This window comes from Epargyreus clarus, unplaced genomic scaffold, assembly GCF_041222505.1.
Source record: "Epargyreus clarus isolate Ecla_fem2 unplaced genomic scaffold, WU_Ecla_fem_2.2 ptg000031l, whole genome shotgun sequence".
NCBI classification, from domain to species: Eukaryota; Metazoa; Arthropoda; class Insecta; order Lepidoptera; family Hesperiidae; genus Epargyreus; species Epargyreus clarus.
In genome coordinates this window covers 5,838,704-5,858,698 of record NW_027332236.1, presented here as the reverse complement: position 1 = coordinate 5,858,698, position 19,995 = coordinate 5,838,704, and the positions used below count along the sequence as shown (strand labels likewise).

The following is a 19,995-nucleotide window of genomic DNA, read 5'->3' as shown; positions in this document are numbered from 1 at the left end:
GCCAAGTAAAAAATAAGGGTGTTAGTTAAAAGTATTACAATTTAATTATTCAAAGGACTTAATAATATGAAGCAAACTTATAAAAAACGCGGTCTTGATTTCATATCCATCTTTATTAAGGTTCCGTGAGAAGAAACAAAAAACGAAACCCTTATAGGATCATTCGTCCGAGCAATTATCACAGGCATTTTTTTTATTTCAAGTGTCACATTTTATATTTCTGTAGAATTGTTTTCTCTAACGGTACCCATTAAATGCGTCCATTGATATCTGCGTTATCTGCCCACGTGGCCATCAGGATGTGGACTCATTAAAATAAATATTTATTTACAAATAATTAGAGCACTCATCAGTAGCTTCATTAGCGTTGTTGGTTATCTCTGTGTGGAGTTGTTATTAATGTTTTTAAAAATGATTTTGATAATAACGTTATTTTTTAATGTTTTTAAATATAAACTTACTAAATAAAAACAAAGTTCACGGAAGTGCTGATTCACAAATTTTGTTGCTAACTACTATAAGCGTTAAGTATGTGAAGGTGGTAGAACCCTTTGTGGTTCGACTCCGGCGGCACCACCGCCACACCTATTTCTGCCTATTTCTGTAACAAGAAAGTGAACATACCTTTTATGATTTCCGTGGACGATATGATGACATCATTCTCATCCATTCTCACTTTGTAACACAATAATGCTGATTTCTTTATTTTGATTGTTTTCTGTACCTCTTCTGATTCCTCAATTTTTGTGGTTTATTTAAAAACTCATTGTTCGGAACTTTTCATTGATAAATGTACCTGAAATTTATTTTTATTTATTACTTTTATATTTATAGGGGATGTAATATAATTATTGGACAAAGGTAGACGGGATGCAGACTAAGTTAGACTGATCATACAGTATTTTGTAGACTCGTTTTGTGATATAGCTTGATGAGTGTCAAAACAATAATTGAAGGTGGTAGAACCTTTTGTGGTTCGACTCTAGCGGCACCACCGCCACACCTATTTCTACCTAATAACAGCAGGGATAGGCGCTGCTGTGTTCCGGTTTGAAGGGTTTGGTAAGGGAGACAGACTTTTCTGAGGCGTTCCAGCTTAGTCCTCAGGGGTAGCGGCGCATCTGTGGCCGACCTCAGGTAGGAATATCTAACCTATCTGTGGTCGATTGTAGATGCCCATGGGCGGCAGTAGCCACTTACCATCAGGAGGAAAGCATCGTCGTCTGCTACTTCTATATTATAATAAAATATACTCTAAAATGTCCGTTAAACGTTTACAAACATATTTTGGTCTAAGGCCGTACACAGCTTATAAATATATCATTAAATGTATCTTCAAATTTACTCTATTTTATTATGGCGCCATTATCAGATACCTGGCTTCTAACTGTCAGTTGGAATTACAACACATTTATTTGCGGTTGGATTCGGGATAAATAAATATGATGTCTACAAACATTGATATACTATCTTGATTTGTGTCTAAAATAATAGTTCTACTATTTTATTGTAGGTACAACGCACTGCACGAAGTATGGAATAACGGTCTCTTCCTCCTAAGACTGCCAATGCATTTTCTAGGATCGCTTGGCAGTGCGCTTACAAATGCTCAGATTTCATTTTTATGGTCATGAAAGTGGTTGCTAACCTTCCCTCCCTAAAGATGAATGTGTGTTTTTATATACCTAATCAGTAAAGTTAATTACTTGTACCTTATAATAATTCAAAATAAGTCGAAGTTAGAATGTTTATTAAAACATTTAGTTTTTGTATTTTTTTGAGTACTTAATTACTTTAATATGTATTTGATTGTAAAATTTAATGGAGTGTTTTTTAAAAATTGTTTTAAAATCAGTTTTCAAGTAGCTTTCCAAATAGCGAGGAATAGAAATAGTTACAATTTATAAGAAATCTCTAACAGAATCTTATTATAATAAATTATTAACTTCAACTTATTATATGTATGTACGTTACTAAAAAAACCAACAGTAACATAATCGTGCTTGTTATTTTTGGTAACAACGCCATCTGTGCATGCAATGTACAAACTTTAAAATCATCGACAATAAAAGTAGTTTTGGGTCTCACATAATGATAATTGCATACAGATTCAAAATAACTATGCGTTACTTTTTTAGCAAATCCTCGTGTTAAGTTAATAAAGTTTATAAAATATACAATATATTTCTTAATTAGTTTGCTTTTATAAAAACATGATTTTTAGCATTGGATGAGATCATTTTGATTAAATGATAATGACGTTAAATTTATTCATACTCATCAGATCTTCCTTAGAATAAGATAATTATATGAATTAAAAATAACATGTCCAAGCATATAATATTTAAGCTACTCATAAAATATTAATAAAAATATCTATTATTGTGTTTGTCTTATTTTATGTAATCTATGATAATGTTTGACGTTTTATGTCAAAGTAATCATTTCTGTTTGACACTGACGTTTAGTTTTAGTTTTCTTTCTTTTACTCGTTTTCTTTTCATTCGCGCTCAATGCGTCGTGTGCTGCGACGCGCTATGTTGCTGTGACCGCTGCTTGTCTATGGGAGTGCTCGGTCGTATCGAATCAGTGGCTAAATATTTCGTGTCGAGTGTTTTTATAGGAATTATAACATTTCTCGCATGACAGTGAATAAAATAAGCGCTTGAATATGGCGTTGGAGGGCGTAAAAAGTGAAAAAAGTGAGGAAAATAATGGCAATGTGCCGGACAGTAAGGCGAACGGGATCGACAACAGAAGTAAACAGGTAAGTTATCGCTACATTTTATAAAATTTTGCGTATTCTTCTCACTGTTTTCATGTAACTTTTATTTCAGTATTAAATATAAACGTGTGTAATTTCTTTTATGAATTGTTCGTGACAAAGACGTGATTTTGTACATAATATTAGAGTTACTGCAATTTTGTGTTGGTATGCTACAGAAAAGCGAGTTTTCGCGCAGCTCCACTGCCGTAGTACGGGGCGGGACCGGGAATTATTTCAAATAGGTTTCAACGGGAATATGACCTATTTTGGCAAGATGTTTATCCCAGTTACGAGTAGCTACCGGGTTTCGCCTACGCTTAATATTTCTGATCAGATCTAATTGAAGCGAATATGAAACATGTATCCAATTAGGTTTTTGTGTCGTGTTATGTAATGTAAACTAACACAGATTTTACGAAAACATTGCAAGCTTATGCGTGAAAAAGTTGACTTTATTTTCAAAAATAGATTATTCTTTGATTAAATATTTTACTGTTTTAACTTTAATCTAAAAATAACATTTTTTGTTTGAAGGAAAGAAAATTATAGAAAATAGAATTGGAAATAATTTTGTAGTGCCAGATAAGCCAGAATATTGCAAATAAAAATATGTGTGGATGAAGATAATGAGGACTGCTCCAGTTCTCAGTTAAAAAAAATCCATTGCTTCATAATATTCAAATAAGAAATAAAAAAAAACATTCAACCATACATAAATTTTGATTTAAAAATTTGAATGATTTTGTCTAAAATTTTAAATGTTCTTGTGGTATTATGTCAAGGTGAAAATAAACTAAGCAATTTATTTGAAAAATACTGTCAATAGTGGACCAAACACACATGCACATACGGCATACACTTCTATGCTTTGATCTAATTATATACTTACATAAAATTTAATACAAACATTAATTTACTTTAGGCACTGCAGTGCCTCTTTTAAAAGTTGTACTTTTACTATAGAGAATATACAACTAAGTGGACTGACGTCATACATTTCCTCTTACTAGACATGTATGGTCCTAAAAAGAATAAAAAAAGAATTAATTTAACTTTCATAACATGGCAACACTAAGTCCTTAGATAAAACAACAAATAAGTGTTAAGCATTGCCGTCCTTACATCAGATGGCAGAATAACAATGTTGCTACATTATTAGTTCTATTACATAAAAAAAACTTCTCAAGGCACAATTATCCTGAGGAGTGTTAAAAGGCCATTTTAATTGACCTACTCTAGTGACCTAATTGGACATAATCCATTCATTTAAGATATTACACATTGCTATTTTTATTGCTAATTGTTATTTGACTTAAATTTTGATGTATAATTATAAAACGGTAATACTGGTAATTATTGTGGGTTATTTATGTGATTAATCACTAATTGTTTATTGTTACGGTTTTAAAACAAAATGGAATATTTAAAATGAATTATCATCTACTGTAACCCTTCGGTGATTCACAGTTTCATAATGCATGTAATAATATTACTTATTTTTTCAAAATTATGTAGTAAATAATGTACATTTGCATTTCAATTTTACCAATGGAATACAATACATCTCTTATTTTTTCAAATTAAGAATATTTTTGCTTATTTTTTAAATATCATAATGGAAAATATTTTTGAATACTTCAATAGTAATGTTTAAAATCCTCTGCTTAAAAACGTCATATTTCACTTTTGTGAGTAAAACCAAAGAATTATACTAATGAATGAAACTGCAAGACCTCACCTGTCCCTTGATGGCAATAAATCAGCAATCATAATGGAGCTATGTGATTGAATGTTTTTACGGCCATGACATCATCCACAATACTTGTCGATATTGATGGGATTGGCAGACCTTGTCACTAACAAGACTTTACAAGCCATTCTTTACAGAATTGCACTATTATCATAATATATATCGTAAATCTTTATTACTAGATAGATGATATTAAACATTTAAATTGCTATAAAAAATATATGTAAACAAATAAAATTTGCTTCTCCTTCATTTCAAAATCACAGCTATTTTATAAGCTCGTTAGCTTATTGTAGGCTTTGATAAGTAAACTAGTAAAATAACTAACTATATAGTATTTTACTCATCTGAGATGCCTTATCAAAATCTTGAGAAGACCTCATTAAATTTTTATGGTATTTTCACGTAAAAATATCAGACTTTAGTGAACGATAAAAATTACTTAAACAAAAATATCTAAGGATCTACGAATATATTGAAGAGCTCGGGTGATCAACCGGGTAGAGGCGCGCGCGACATTTAATTCACGATAAATAAAATAAAATCGATATAATATTTCCAATCTGACTCGCTGAATATGGGCTACTGATTTAGGAATAAGTTTCAAATATTGTTGTCGAAGAAATAAGCAAAGGAATTAAGTAGTGGGGTTAAAAATTAAAGTTATTTTCGTCTTGACGCAAGATTTAAGTTATATTAATCTGTGAAATTAATATTTTTTTGGACTTTTTATAATAAATACAAATAATAAAAATTACGTAAATTTGACACTTCAATGATCAATTTACGTAATTTTTGTTATCATTTTGTCCTATTCGTATTGCCTTATCAAGATTATTTTCTTATCAATAAAAATATTAAGTAACACACTTACATTTTTAACACAAGAATTACATAAGAATGTGTCCGTAATGTCACTCGACCGGCATTTTTAATGTTATGCAAACTCGTAACACCACCTCATAATGTAGGGTTGGCATTAAAAGTATGCCAGATTATGCATATGCATATTATGCATCCATATGCAATTACCATCAATTATGCTGGTTATGCAATCAAAGCATGGATGGAAAAAACATTGTGTGTAAACTTGTTTATACATTTGCAACTTTTTGTAACGAGAAATAACTTTAATTATGCGAAGGTAAAAAGTATGTAAGTCGGTCGGAAAACTTATACTTTTTATTCTTATGCAAGAATAATTGCGTGTGTTATTCTGTTATTTTTTGTATTGGTTCTTATTTAATTATAATACAATGTTAAGTCTGGCCCATTCATTGACGCATGAGTTTTAAAGTATTTTACAGTTGCGAAATTTATTGAAAAATATACTAAAATACGAAAAACAATTCACAAACTTTCTCTTAGAGAAATGTCGTGCTTGTTAGCAAGAATGAAATCAAACGAAATCTACATTTTTTATGCGTTAAGTTATACTAATATGTTTAGACATAAGTAACGTATATAAAATCTCGCACATACCTACGTAAGTAACTTTGTGTATCTCACTAAAATATACGTAAGGTATATGCGGCTAGTAATCTCTAGCCTAAATGCTTGTAACATCAAACTAAGCTTACGAAAACCTGAAAACATTTTTCCCATATTGTGAGCTTGAAGCTAAGAAAGTTCTGCATACGAGACGTCAAAACAACATATGAAAACACTTCTTTTGTGTAAGCGGTGACATTCTTACATCTATGTATACTCAAGAAAGTATGTAGGACTGTTTGTTTTAAGCGTGATTTTAACACCAAGGGCTGAAACGCGAGCGTGGAAACAAAACATGCTCTTTTGTATTCGTTTTCGTTGTATGAACCTTGCACTACGATTATGAACCCGAGTGTCATTACTCCCATGGTTTACGGTATGGTAGAATTTACTTATATTTTTAAAATGTATTATTTATTATTTAGATATCACAGGATTCGTGGATGTAAACACAATTTGCGAAATCTTGTTGTGTCGTACATAGAAAGTATAAATGAAAATTACCTCATAAAAATCATAAAATGTCTGTTTAGTTTAAAATATTTAAGACGTGGAAAATACATAGATGTAAGACTGTAAGTGTCCAAATTTTCCATGACGGTCCAATTTATTTGGATTTCTATATTATTTATTCTACCACAGATTCAGATTTTTTTAGATAGAACTCTCTACGATTGATTTCCTTAGCAATAGAGATGTTATTTTGAGTTTATTTAAGGATTTAGTAGATTATATCTATAATTAATTTGACTTTAGTAACCACGTAATGTTCTGTATATGTCCAGTAAGTATCTTTAATCAAAAGAGAAAATAAATATAGTTCAAAAAACTAAAAAACACGCTTTTATGATAAAATCAACTAAAAAGCTTTCGGTATTCTATTTCATTATTTCATACATGCAGGGTAAGATAAGGATGTATGTTGATCTCTTTCTACTGAATAACGGAGTTACTCACTGACAAACATACAAGTGAAGCTAATATAAAGCGTGTAAAAAAACAACGTCATTTGGATGTCAAATCAAACAGGTATATTATTCTTTTCTTGATTTAAGCTCGTCTTTATATCTTCACATCTGGTCTAGTACGAGTAAATACGCTTAATCATGCAATCATCAATGATCACTAAAGATGATTGATTACGTATAATTAATCAACAAGAACAATTGATCTGCGTGGGAGTTGTATCTATGAATTTCTGTTAACAACTAGTTCATGACTTCATGTTCTACTTGTATTATTTGAACTAATGATCATTCCATCCTAAAATTATGATGATTTGAACTTTCTTTGGAATTTCTTTTGGGTATTGATGAAACTTTGTTATTTTTTTATGATACATGTAGGCCAGATAGCAAAAAGCATGCAGTCCATCTGATGGTAAGTGGCAACTGCCGCCCATGGATATTGGCTCTATAATGAAACCCAAATATGAATAGTCTTTCTTGAGATCGATCCCGGATGGGTTGCTATCTCCGATGACATAGTTGGAACGCCCTGTGTCTGGTGTATCTCCCTTCCGATACTTTTAATCGTAAACATAGATAAGTATAGATATCACACCGCCTTCTAATTGAAGGATTGTCATGGTGTAAATTACGCGGAACATTGCTGACATGTGCAGTTAAGTGGTGCAAAAACACGGAATCGATGAAAAAGTGCTGAGAAATATAGTTTCATTCGTATATGCTCTAAAAACTATTTTTTTTTATATTTTTCAAACATGAAAATAGATGACTGTGACAATTTCAATTGTCAAAACTGCATACATTTTCTTGTTAGGAGTGAGTAATCTGTACTAATCTATGAACATAACATACCAACCTATCCTTAATTTTGTTAAAAGGTAGAAAACTCAATCACGAAGGGTTCAAACACTCGTAATTTAAGCACTCTAATTAATTTAAAACACACATTTATTCTGGCATAACGAGCGAATCGAAATATTTTCGATAAAACTGTAAATCTTTTTTACCAGAATATCTGCAAGTAAAATTGATTTCGAATCGAGCAGAGTATCCAAAGAAACAATACAAAGAAAAGAATATATTTTTTGTACACCAAAAATCCGAATGGCAAAAACGAAAATACCTAATTAAGTTCAATTTTCTACTTGTACAATGGCACCGCTGTTTTACTTATCAATATCTGTATGGAGGTTGATTACAGTTCAATGGAGTCGATTCATCGAAATTTTTTTATTGACTCGCTGTCGATATTGTACGAATGTGGCCGCATTGCGCATATTTCGGGCTTTACTTTATGACTTCTTGGCTACTTTTTATAAAGAAAAAATATTAGATTCTTCATAATAAGCAATCGGTTTATATTAAGAAAGATATATTACTTCTTCTTCTTAAAGTGCCTCTCCGACTAGCGAAGGTTGGCCGTCAATTTTGCAAACTTCCTTCAATCTTTAGCGAGGCGAAATAGTTGGGCAGCACTCGCTATCCTATATTACTTCTTAATATAACATAATACGTTATTTCTTAATAGAAACAAGTAGTATTTAGAATGTAATATGTTAGAACAGGATACATCGTAATAACTGCCGTCCATCGATACATAATTATTTATCATCATCTAATAGGTAATGTAATGTACTGCGCATTACCTATTAACTGTAGCTTTTGTAGTACCACGGTATCTACTCACTGTTATACTCATACCTATGGTAAAGACTTGAAAACTTGGGCGGAATTTCCATTTGTAGCAGATAAACTTCGCATAAGTTTAAATATTGCGGGGATATCTTTGTCATAGTTTTTTAACTATCGTGTCCATAAATTTTATGATAATTTTTGAAGGTGGTAGAACCCTTTGTGGTTCGACTCCGGCGGCACCACCGCCACACCTATTTCTAATTAATAACAGCAGTGTTAAGCGCTGCTGTGTTCCGTTTTGAAGGGTGTGGTAAGGGAGACAGACTTTTCCGAGGCGTTCCAGCTTAGTCCTCAGGGGTAGCGGCGCATCAGTGGCCGACCTCAGGTAGGAATATCTAATCCTGTCTGGGGTTGATTACAGATGTCAATGGGCGGCAGTAGCCACTTACCATCAGGTGGACTGCATGCTCGTCTGCTACTCCTATATTATAAAAAAAATACCTAGAGACCCAACTACTATATGCTAATATGGTTATAACCAATGTAGGAAAATCTAACAAAAAAACAAACATTCGTGCGTCATTAGTCTGCAATCAATACAATAGTTTTGCATACAAAGTCGCGGATAAAAACCTAGCACTTAAAAGTATGATTACAAAATATAATAATATGTCCTTAAAGTCTTTAAACACAGGTATGCATATAACCTTTATCTCGCTTATTAACTGATCATAACGTGTTATGCTATACCGATTACGTACACGGTTGGAGACACGTGATGTTTGATGCCTTGTGTGTGTAGGTTTTTTCTTGAATTAAAAGTCTGTGATCGTATGACGTTTATGTATTGCTTTATGGTGAAAATCATTGGTCTTCTTCCCTTCTTGCCGGAAGTGATCTGAGAAGAGGAGATGCAGCCTTCTCTCAGAGTGCTGGGAGAAGAAGATGCACTCTGAAGTGTGATAGATGTTTTTTTTAATATCGGGGTAGCGTACGAGCGTGTAGTCCACCTGAAGTACCACATAAGATCAACGACCCTTGTGGCGGGGCAGTCAACATACCGGCCTGACGCGCAGAGGGTACCGGGCTCGATCCCCGGCCAGACAGATATCTAAATGATGAATTTAGATGTCTGTTTCTGGGTCTGGGTGTTTGTGTGTGTCCATGGCAACCACGACACATGGAATCATTGTGTGGGGCTGCGAGTGTAACAAATCACACGCACGCACCACAAACGGTTGTACCACCTTCAGAAATAAGATTCGAGGTGTATTTTGAACTATTATTCAGCATAAACCAGTCATATGTTAGTTATTTTAATACCTACATTGAAACAAGGTTGCGGCCGCAGATCTCGACCATTCATTCCCCTCGCCACATCGACGGTGCGATATGGCCGATGACACACATGTGATATTTAGAGATTTATTTATAAACTGGATAATCGTTGGTCATGGGAAGTTATTGCAATATCAGTGAATTCTTATAAAATATGTTGATAAAAATAGCTACTTTACCATGAGCTGTATAGTGCCTGGTTTTCCAATATTTTATTATATAGAAAGCAGGCACGCAATCCATCTGATGGTAAATCGTCAACAACCCATTACTGTCCCACTGCTAGGCACGGGTGTCCTCTCAAAATGAGAAGGATTAGGCCATAATCCAACGCGCTGACCAAGTGCATATTGGTAAAATTCATACACCTTTGAGATTTTTTTCGATGGTAACTATAACAACTACAACTGTAGTTGCCAATGACATCTTTAATCAACCCTAGATTGGATCGAAGGTGGTTCGACTCCGACGCCACTAACACAACACCTTATTTGACCGTATAACATATCGTAAAAATGTTGTATTCTTTTATTCGTTTCATTGAATAGTACTAAAGGAGTTCTTTAGTCAACAACGTCTATGATTAACCGTAGGAAGAATACCTGCATTATATGTCCTCAATGACAGGTTAATTACATACTTTTTGAAGACATTCCAGCTTAGTTCTTCTTTGGCCGACATAAAGTAGGAATTAGATATTCCTTCTATTCTATCTAGGGTTGATTCCAGATGTCCATGGGCGGCTGTAGCCACTTACCGGTGGACTCCATGCTCGTCTGTTACTCCTATATAATAAAAAGAGGTATAAAATGATGTGCTGCAGTGACAAGCTGTATTGCATCCTAATATACTGCTTCTGTTGCCTAAAAAAGTACGAAATAAAAATATATAAAATGCTTTCTACACTCACAGCCCCACAGTAGGATTCCTTGTGTCGTGGCTGCCATGGACACACACATAGACAAATACACAAACCCAGACCCAGAAACATAGATCTAAATTCATCATTTAGACATCTGTCTGGCCGGAGATCGAACCCGGGACCCTCAGCGCGTCAGACCGATATGGTGATCGCTTCGCCACGCGGGTCGTCAAAAGTGAGTCATTTACATATTACAGTGTTATTTTTTTACTCAGAATAAAAACGACCTTGATACCCTCGTACAATTCTCGTGGATTTGCGATACAAACCAGTAGTATTTGCGGTATAAATACACAACGAGCGTTCTATTTACGTTTTAGTGTTTACCGTTTACAAATTTTCAGGATGTAACGTTTTATTTTGTTTGATTATTTACCTCTCCTGACCTTTAAAGTAACCTTTACGTTTAGGGGAAAAATGTTTAATTTAAATAATGCACTGTTATTTTCTCACACAGTACTCAAATACCTACTAACACACAGAAAAGTATTTTTATAGTAGCATTGATAGTAGCGAATTCATCATCATATGGGACCATTAATTTTCTTTCAGTTTACTGCTTTTGTTAGTAACGAATATTGTAGAGATTTTTGGTTATCTGTATCAGGAATACCGCCATACCTATTTCTGCCTAGAGACACTCATATGAGACGTCCATATTTTTTAGGGGCTACGTCTTCCTTATTTTAAGTTGGTTGTACAGTTCCACGGGCAGCAGCGACCACTTATATATAAAATTCTCGTGTCACAATGTTAGTTATCGTACTCCTCCGACACGGCTTTTTCTATTTTCCATACCCCTAAGTGATAAGGGATGTTCTTAAGTGATATTTTTTTTTATTTATATGGCAACACAACTTTTGCCGGGTCAGCTAGTCGTTAAATAAAATACTTAGTGCTTCGCTAAAAACTTTGTTTGTTTGTTGTGTATGATTTTTTGCCATGAAACAACATATTCCAAGCTGACATGTCAAGGTGAAGGTCGCTGTGACGATGTTAAAGCCACTACCTATTAATAGGTGCGGCCGGTCCGCCTTGCGGTGGTTTCACTTGAATAAGTAAATTTGAAAAATCGTTCTATTAACTGCAAAAATCAGGTACATTAATAACGAGCCATCGTTAGGTCTTTGTCATATTTATTGATTGTTCTGACATTTCTTGTTATATGAAAATCTATCAGTCAATCCATCCATCTCTCAGGTTTTTGGAGTCTACTGCGGAAATAGACCTTATTAGTACCACTTCAATCGTTCTTCTACCTTCTGAATCGAATGGTCTAGCCGTATTTTTAAGGTTGCACGACTACTTGGTCAAAAAAACGAGCTGTGATCCTTTGTTTTAAACGTGATTGTAATTCTAGAACCTTTTTACCCTAACGGCCGTTTACCTAACCCCTAACGTTTACCTTACGTAAGGGATGAGCTCATTGATCATCAAAGCTGTGGTTAAACTGAGTTCATATATAAAGTCTTCCAATTTATAAAAGCGTTCTAACCATTGGCAATAAATGTATTGTTGCCTATTTCATTACAATTTAGCTGAATACGTGAAATAAGTATCGGTATTGTGAAAGCGTTTAAATGGTACTAAACGGAGTACATAAGACTTGAAGGGTGCTCAATAAACCGCACGATACAGCAATAAACGCGGCGACGGTATTGTGAAGAGTGTGAACGGCCTTGAGGCAGTCTCGGGGTGACGTCATCTCCCCAAGGAGGAGGATCGATCTTACCAACCCCTGGCAAGTGACCAGTTTGTGTAGACCCATGATATCAGGTACAAATCAGCGTAATTGTGGCTCTCGTCCGAATCTGCAGACGTGAAGGGGATCAACCGTATTTGGATGAAATTGTTTGTTTCCTTTCGTTTGACGGGTGATCCATTCGACTTAGTGTCTGCGATGTTTTTGTCGACTAAACTATTGTGAAGTCTGGTCTTGTTTACTATGTTCTTATTTTTATTGCAAAATCAGATAGCCTTGTAAAGGATTTAGAGAATAATGCTGTCTATTATCATTAGCTATCCATAGAGCGAGGTTTCCCTATGTTGTGGATGCCGTGACCACATACAATAATGAATATACAAATACCCAAAGGTTGAACGGGCACCTAAATTAATTATTTAGATCCTTGTCTGGCTGGCGATAGAAACCGGAACCCTCTGCGTGTCGGATTGTTAAGGTGACCGCTGTGCCAGGCGGGTCATCAAACAACAGAACAACTATTTTTTTATAATATAGGAGTAGCAGACGAGCATCAATCCACCTGATAATAAGTGCCTACCTGAGGTCGGTCGCAAATGCTCCGCTACTCCTGAGGACGAAGCTGAAACGCCTCTGAAAAGTATGTCTCCCTTACCACACCCTTCCAACCAGAACTCAGCAGCGTTTAACACTGCTGTTATTAGGCAGAAATTAGTGTGGCGGTGGTGCCCCGGAGTCACACAAAGGGCTCTACCACCCTTAAGGTGGTACGAATGCTAAACTAAGGAGCTTTTCCTGGAAACGGGTTAAATTTAATTAATTCGCGAAATTCTAAAAAGAGGGTGTCTAAAAAGTCTTCCTTCCGGTAACTCGAGTGCACGTCTAATTTGGAAGCCCGAGCAGTGCTTACCTCATGCATCGATTAAGCTCAAAGCCCCAATGTTACGTCAAGGTGAACATGACACAACTGTGCTTTAGAAAGCTGACATCACGTCGTATGTTCTAGGGATGGCGATTCTTTCCGAAAAAGATTGATTCTCGAATCGATTCGAATCGAAGTGTGATAAATTGATTCACAAAAAAATCGAGGTCTAAGGAATCGATTCTCCAAAAATCGGTCTTAAATCCATTCAGGTGCGAAGCCAGCGAAAAAAAATTCGTCAAGCTCAACAATCACTGAAATACGTATCCGTCAGCATAAAATATCTATAACACATTTGTAGATATTGGCTTCATCGACAAAAAATCGAATTTCGATTTTCGAGGATGACATATCGATTCAGTGTATCGATCCATTACTGGAAATCGATTTTTTGGTCCAAAAGATCGATTTCCGATTCATCCTCAACCCATTATCGTCCACTGCTGGGCATGGGTCTCCTCTCATAACGATGATCTCAAATCGCCATCCCTAGTATGTTCCGCGTCGCTCCACGTATTATGTTCCCGATGCTTTATTGTATGTCGAAGTCTGAGATGACTATTGTTTATTTCGAATCTGATAATGAATGTCATATTGAATTTCGTCTTCGCTAAAGCTTTTGTTTAATCAATTTTGTGCTATCGTAGGAAAGTTGTGAATTTATTTGTTGCACCGATTTGATTGACGTGCGTCTTAATTAATAATATTGAATGATATCATTAATCATTAAATATTTTTTTTTTAAAAAATATTAAATAAGCCATACAAAAAATATATTGTACCTGCATTTTTATGGTACGAGTATGATGTCTGTCTATCCGCTTTAGAAAATTTAGTATCAAAATGTTGTCTAGGACTTCAACGTGCGATCGTATCAAAATTCAACAAAAATATAATTTATTTTTCTAAATAAAGTGAAATCTGGATATGATTGAAAACGGTACGTTAAAATTAATGTATAAAGCATTAGTTCGGGTTAACCATGGACACGCTGTATACATTTTAGGTGGATTGTCATGGGACATTTTATAGGGAATTACGCGAGATTTGTATTTTTACGTATTCATTGGGTAAAGGGGAGTTATAAAGGTCGGTTCATACATACGGAACGAACCTAGTGACCAAGTTCAGTAATATTTAAAACACGGTGAACACACATTGTACAGTTGAGCTCCAAAATTTATAACATCTTTTACATTCATTGCACAGTCGTAACCATGACCGCGGGATTCTTGGCTGGTGATGAGGGTAAGGATGTAAGTTCGGGAAATTATCGATATAAATGTCGAGATTTATATGAAACTCCGAAAGTATCGATAAAAATATAATATCCAGAATTTTACCAGATATTATCGACAATTCAATAAATATTGAACAGGAGGACCTTTTGACGATAAAGTTCAAAGATTAATTATTTTTGTCTATCTTTAAAGTGGTCGAATTAGTTCTATAACTATAAAAATACTTGAAAAATCTTTTTTTGCCGATATTACTTATGCGGGCGACGTTTCAACATGATCAAAAAACGATACTTTAAGGACGATATTTTTAAAAATTTCATTTATCGTCGCATCCAAGATGAGAGAAAATTCGATTATTCCGCCTCACTAGGAAGACTCGGTATTGCGTATGAGAAATTCACTGTAGTCTGCATTTGATACGGCTGTTGAATAATTAATTTTTGTCACAAACAGAGAGCAGTATGTTAGCTGACACCGACATGCCGCGTTGTGACAGTTTGGGTCACATTTTATTAGTACTAACTTCTTTGTTTTGTATGCCAATTACTTTGTCTATTTAGGCTAACAATGCTTGGTCCTCTTGAATTTCTACGAAGTAATTTGGAAGATTTTCGAGTTCATATCCTGAAACAAAAAAATATTTGTAAATATGAGTAAAATCCGTACTTTTGTGCATCGATATAATCGAGGTTTTAAAACTACTAGACGAGATCATTTCTCCCCAACACAAAAATATTGCGAATAGAATTTCTAGAACATATAAAATTTGTGTCAGGAAATGTGGTATAACTGGACTTGTATAGGAATTTTGTCGAACAAATAATGTATTATTTTATATATTTATACTATTTAGTTATTTTATAAATCTTCTATAGTACCTACTGCGGTTTATATAATATGATGGTGGTGGAACACATTGTGTATTATTTGCAATATGCAGTTACTTTTTTGCATCTTTTTTGTTAAACAAGAAGTGTTAATTATAGTAACTTTGCTACTCAAAAGTAGCAATTTGCATGTGCACTCAGTGAGCACAAAACGGCTTAATGCTTGCGACTGGGGAAGGGCGTTGATTGAGTACAGTTCACACACTTTTAGTCTGTTGGACTTCACATCCGTCACTGCGTTTTGCAGTCACTGTTTGATGTTTGAACTACTTCTCATTGGGCATAACGATGACGAATTGTGAATGAAACTTGCACTTTATCATCCAAATTATCTGTTCGAATTTGTGATCGGCGGTTTTGGCAATAATGCTTTTGCTCTTAATGATGACGACATCATTCATTGATACGTCAAAGGAAACACTGACCTCTCTGATGCAGAGTCACGCTGTAGTAGTTGGTAACAATCGCCCAAGGGTATTTGTAACCAAGATAGAAAAGTATAAAGTAAGAACACCTCGGGTAAATAGTCCCACAATATATTTTCCACACACTTTTCAAAGGAATATGCGACGCATAAATTCATGTGATGGTGGACCACGGCAGACGTAATCCGAAAAAGCAAAGCTGTGATATTTATAACATTGGTCCCATTTTTATGACGAAACGCGTCACAAAACAAATTAGGGCAGATTGATTTAATGGATTCTAAATTGGTTAAATCGGACCAACTTCTAGTTGAGAAGGGACGCTGGTTAAGCCCTTCAGAGCTTCAACGTGATGTGATTAACGAGGTACGTAGTCAAAGCTCAGATTAAGTTAACTAGCTCTACGATGTACGGTTAGTTTATGGGCATAATTATTTTGCTCTTTCAGAATATAGAAATGCGCGAGATTTAATCTCCTTACCCGTAATTACGGAGCCTTAAAACTAATGGATGTACCCGCTTAGTTAGTTATTCATGTTACTTTAATATCAAACGTTTTGTATTGAAGTATAGTCCACGTAAAACTGCTAGTCAGCTCTGAATATAGAAATGAATCGCGTAGCCAGAGCAAATTGTATGACTACACTTTTTACTTGACATGGATCTATATTATTATTGCATCTGATTTGGACATAGATACATTTGAATATATATATATGTATACATTTGAATATATATATATATATATATATACCCTGCTAACAGCACCCATAAGATAGCTGCTCCCAATGTGATGGTAGAAACTGTTTTTTCTCAATTTGAGGATAGAAATTGTGTTAAAAAATTATTTACATATGAGTACGAGAAGATACTCAGTGAAGCTAATGCTCCATAAGTTCAAACCTGTGCATGGTATTGCAGTCATTCGCATTTCACAGTCCCTGTTGTAGTGCTAAAGCTCGGCTTGAGTTTGCACTGCATAGTTATAATTGCATGCTTCCTCTCTGAGGGATTTTCATACGTTAATTAGTAGAAGCATTTGTAGGTACGAGTATGTTGTGGTGTTACTCGCTACTGGGAAATTGTTCTTTTTATGGAAATAGTAATTATTGAAGCTGACTGGCTCACATAGTAACAATTCAAATTCATGACTTAATAAGAAATTTGCCATTTTGCAAGGTTTTATATGCGAGACCCCGTCAAGTGGTTTGGACTATAGGGTGTGCCAAATAATGAGACACATAAATACGTAGAATGGGCAATTGAGAATGTATCCTCTAAAGAGATATGTAGAGCATGACGGATTTTTTTAACTTCCTGGTTCGAATTATGTGGCATCAACATAATCTTCGTGGGAGCCCAGCGACCACTCAACATGTATAAAATTTAGGACAACATTCTCTTATATTATGTAACTTATTAACAAAGAGAAGAACAAATACGTACTACAGAAAAATGACGATAAGATACATCTGCGACATCTGCGTAACGTATCTCAAGTGCAGAAATAAACAGATCATTTATCATCATTGGGAGCACATTCTGTAAATTCAAATCAAAAGTTATACAACACGACAAATGGATAACAATCATATCAATTGATATACGGACGTAGATGGACGTAGTGGTCGGAGATTGGGGCGGACCTGTCAATTCTTTTGTTGACCAATTGAGTAATGCGTGATATTTACATGTTGTTTTCTGCCTTGTTTTTGCCAGGAATGGTATATGATAAATTTATGATTTAAATTTTGCTAGTTCTCTTTTCGGAACAGAAAATCTCTATACAAGCACAAAAATCCTAATTGTAAAATGTACAGGAGAATTAATTTGGTTTTCGTAGAAGCTTTTCAATTTACATGATGTTACCATGACCTTTTCTGAATTTCTGATTAACTTCTACGAACTTTATTGTCTCTTTTCACTGTAACATCTTCCTTACTTTGGTACTTAACATAATGCTACAATAAGACGAAATCATTACCAATTTTGCTATTTTAGTTGATCTATGGTTTTCTTTATTTACGATTCCTGGAAATTTTTATTACTATTCAAGTCTGCGTAATCTGCGAATAATTGCATTCAGCGCTGGGAATTGTAAATCTTTATGATTCAGATCGGTCTATATTGCACCGTTATCAATTGTAGATCTATCTAGGGGACCATTGTTTGGACTAAGGCGTTGCAGACGAATAGACTTGCAAAGTAGCAGGAAATGATTTAGAGTCCCGTTATGCACCAAGAGTTGTCCTGAAGGGAATGTATTTGCATTCGAACTCTATAATTTTCAGGTTCCGTGTACTATTAATGGTACTTCGTTGCCATTGTATTAATCATTCATTTATGAGATATTTCGTTCCTAAAATATTTTACCTCGACTGGACGATATGTTGCGATCATAATACCGATCTGAGGCGCTGATAGTTCTAGGTTCGATCCCTGCCAGATAGGTATCTAAATGATTAATTTCGATATCTGTTCTGAGTCTGGGTATTTGTATGTGTCTATCCAGATGTCCATTACAGACGTCCATGGGCGGCAGTAGCCACTTACCATCAGGTGGACAACATGCTCGTCTGCTACTCCATATTGTAAAAAAAATGTGTGTAGCCATGGTACACACGACTCAGATACTCCTAGTGTGGGGCTGTGAGTGTAGAAAGCATATACATATGAATTTATTTAAACACGCACGAGTAAAACTTTATTGGCCTAGATTACGGAATCTGGTCATAAAAGGTATAATAATCCAAGTCTTGTTTTCTCCTCAAGTATTTTACGAATCTTTTTTTCTTTAAATAATATAATATGAATACTAAGGAGTATAATTTCATCAAATCTCTATTGATTTTACAATACAGTTCTGTAAACCCTGTATTATTTGCAGTACTAATGAAATATTTGCTCTTATTCATATGTTTGTTCTCGTAATGAAATGTAACCTTTATAACCGACCGATCTTTATTTATACTGCACTATGGGAGTAATAAGCATGCGTCTTTATTAAGCCCGTTGAAATGTCTGTCTGCTGTTTGTGGTTTGTTTTCTACAATGTGTTCAGTAGTCTTCGTTGTTTTATATTTTGTTATGGATGTCACTGCCCGCGTTTTGATCAGAGCAAGGTGTTTATTGTATGCCGAGTTACTTAATACATTTTCTGGACAAAAGAAGACTGTATCATCCTTTGTAAAGTCCTATCACGAGTATTATGTATTCCGTACTTGTAACTTATTATTTGCTATAATAAGTACACTGTCTTTTGTTTAATCAATTTTATTTACTGATTAAAGATTAAATTGCATAATAACATTGACATTACATTTGACGGACCGCTTTAAGTTTTCAGGATCAGTGGTTTTAGTACAAAAGTCTATTACAAAATTACCGTAATTTTATAAACTTTTGAATCAAATTATATGGGGATTTATATGGTGTAATGTTCAGTGTCTAGCGAAAGGTATGAATATAATCGATCGCTTGCCGATAGCGATAGAGGCGCCATCAAACAACAAGTGAGTTTTATTTTAGTCCCAGTTATCTAAACATAGCACGTTTTTGCTACATGTTAATCTAATCATTCTCAGAAAAAAATCATCTGTTCTCCTGAGTTCTCCTGACTCATCATGAGTAACGGCTCTTTCGAGAATTCACGTACAAGACTCTATTTAAAATAGATCGCTTGTTTAACTATTGTCGAATACCTATCCATCTTCACCTTTTCATCGTTGTAAAGTTTTTAGACAGAAGCCATAAGTGTCCAGGTGCCTATTACAAAACAGGATAAGAACAAGTGATTGATGTCTTATCGTTATTAATGTTGTTTCTTATGAAACTGCCTAGTTTTGATTCGAAGTTAGATAAAAATAGTTAATTGACATGACGTGACCACTTGTCCTCAGAATTAGAATAACATTTCTGATTGATTTCGAGTGGAACAATTAACATTG

The 19,995-nt window shown here is 34.5% G+C and overlaps 1 protein-coding gene across 1 annotated transcript in view; it reads left to right on the top strand.

Moving 5' to 3' along the window:
* The first annotated feature begins 2,494 nt into the window (after positions 1 to 2,494).
* LOC140754730 (uncharacterized) overlaps positions 2,495 to 19,995 on the top strand; it is a 213,878-nt gene continuing 196,377 nt past the window's right edge. Inside the window, exon 1 of the mRNA XM_073089810.1 lies at positions 2,495 to 2,767. Within this exon, the coding sequence (XP_072945911.1) occupies positions 2,672 to 2,767 (96 nt within the window). The 5' untranslated portion in view covers positions 2,495 to 2,671. The remainder of the gene's footprint in view (positions 2,768 to 19,995) is intronic.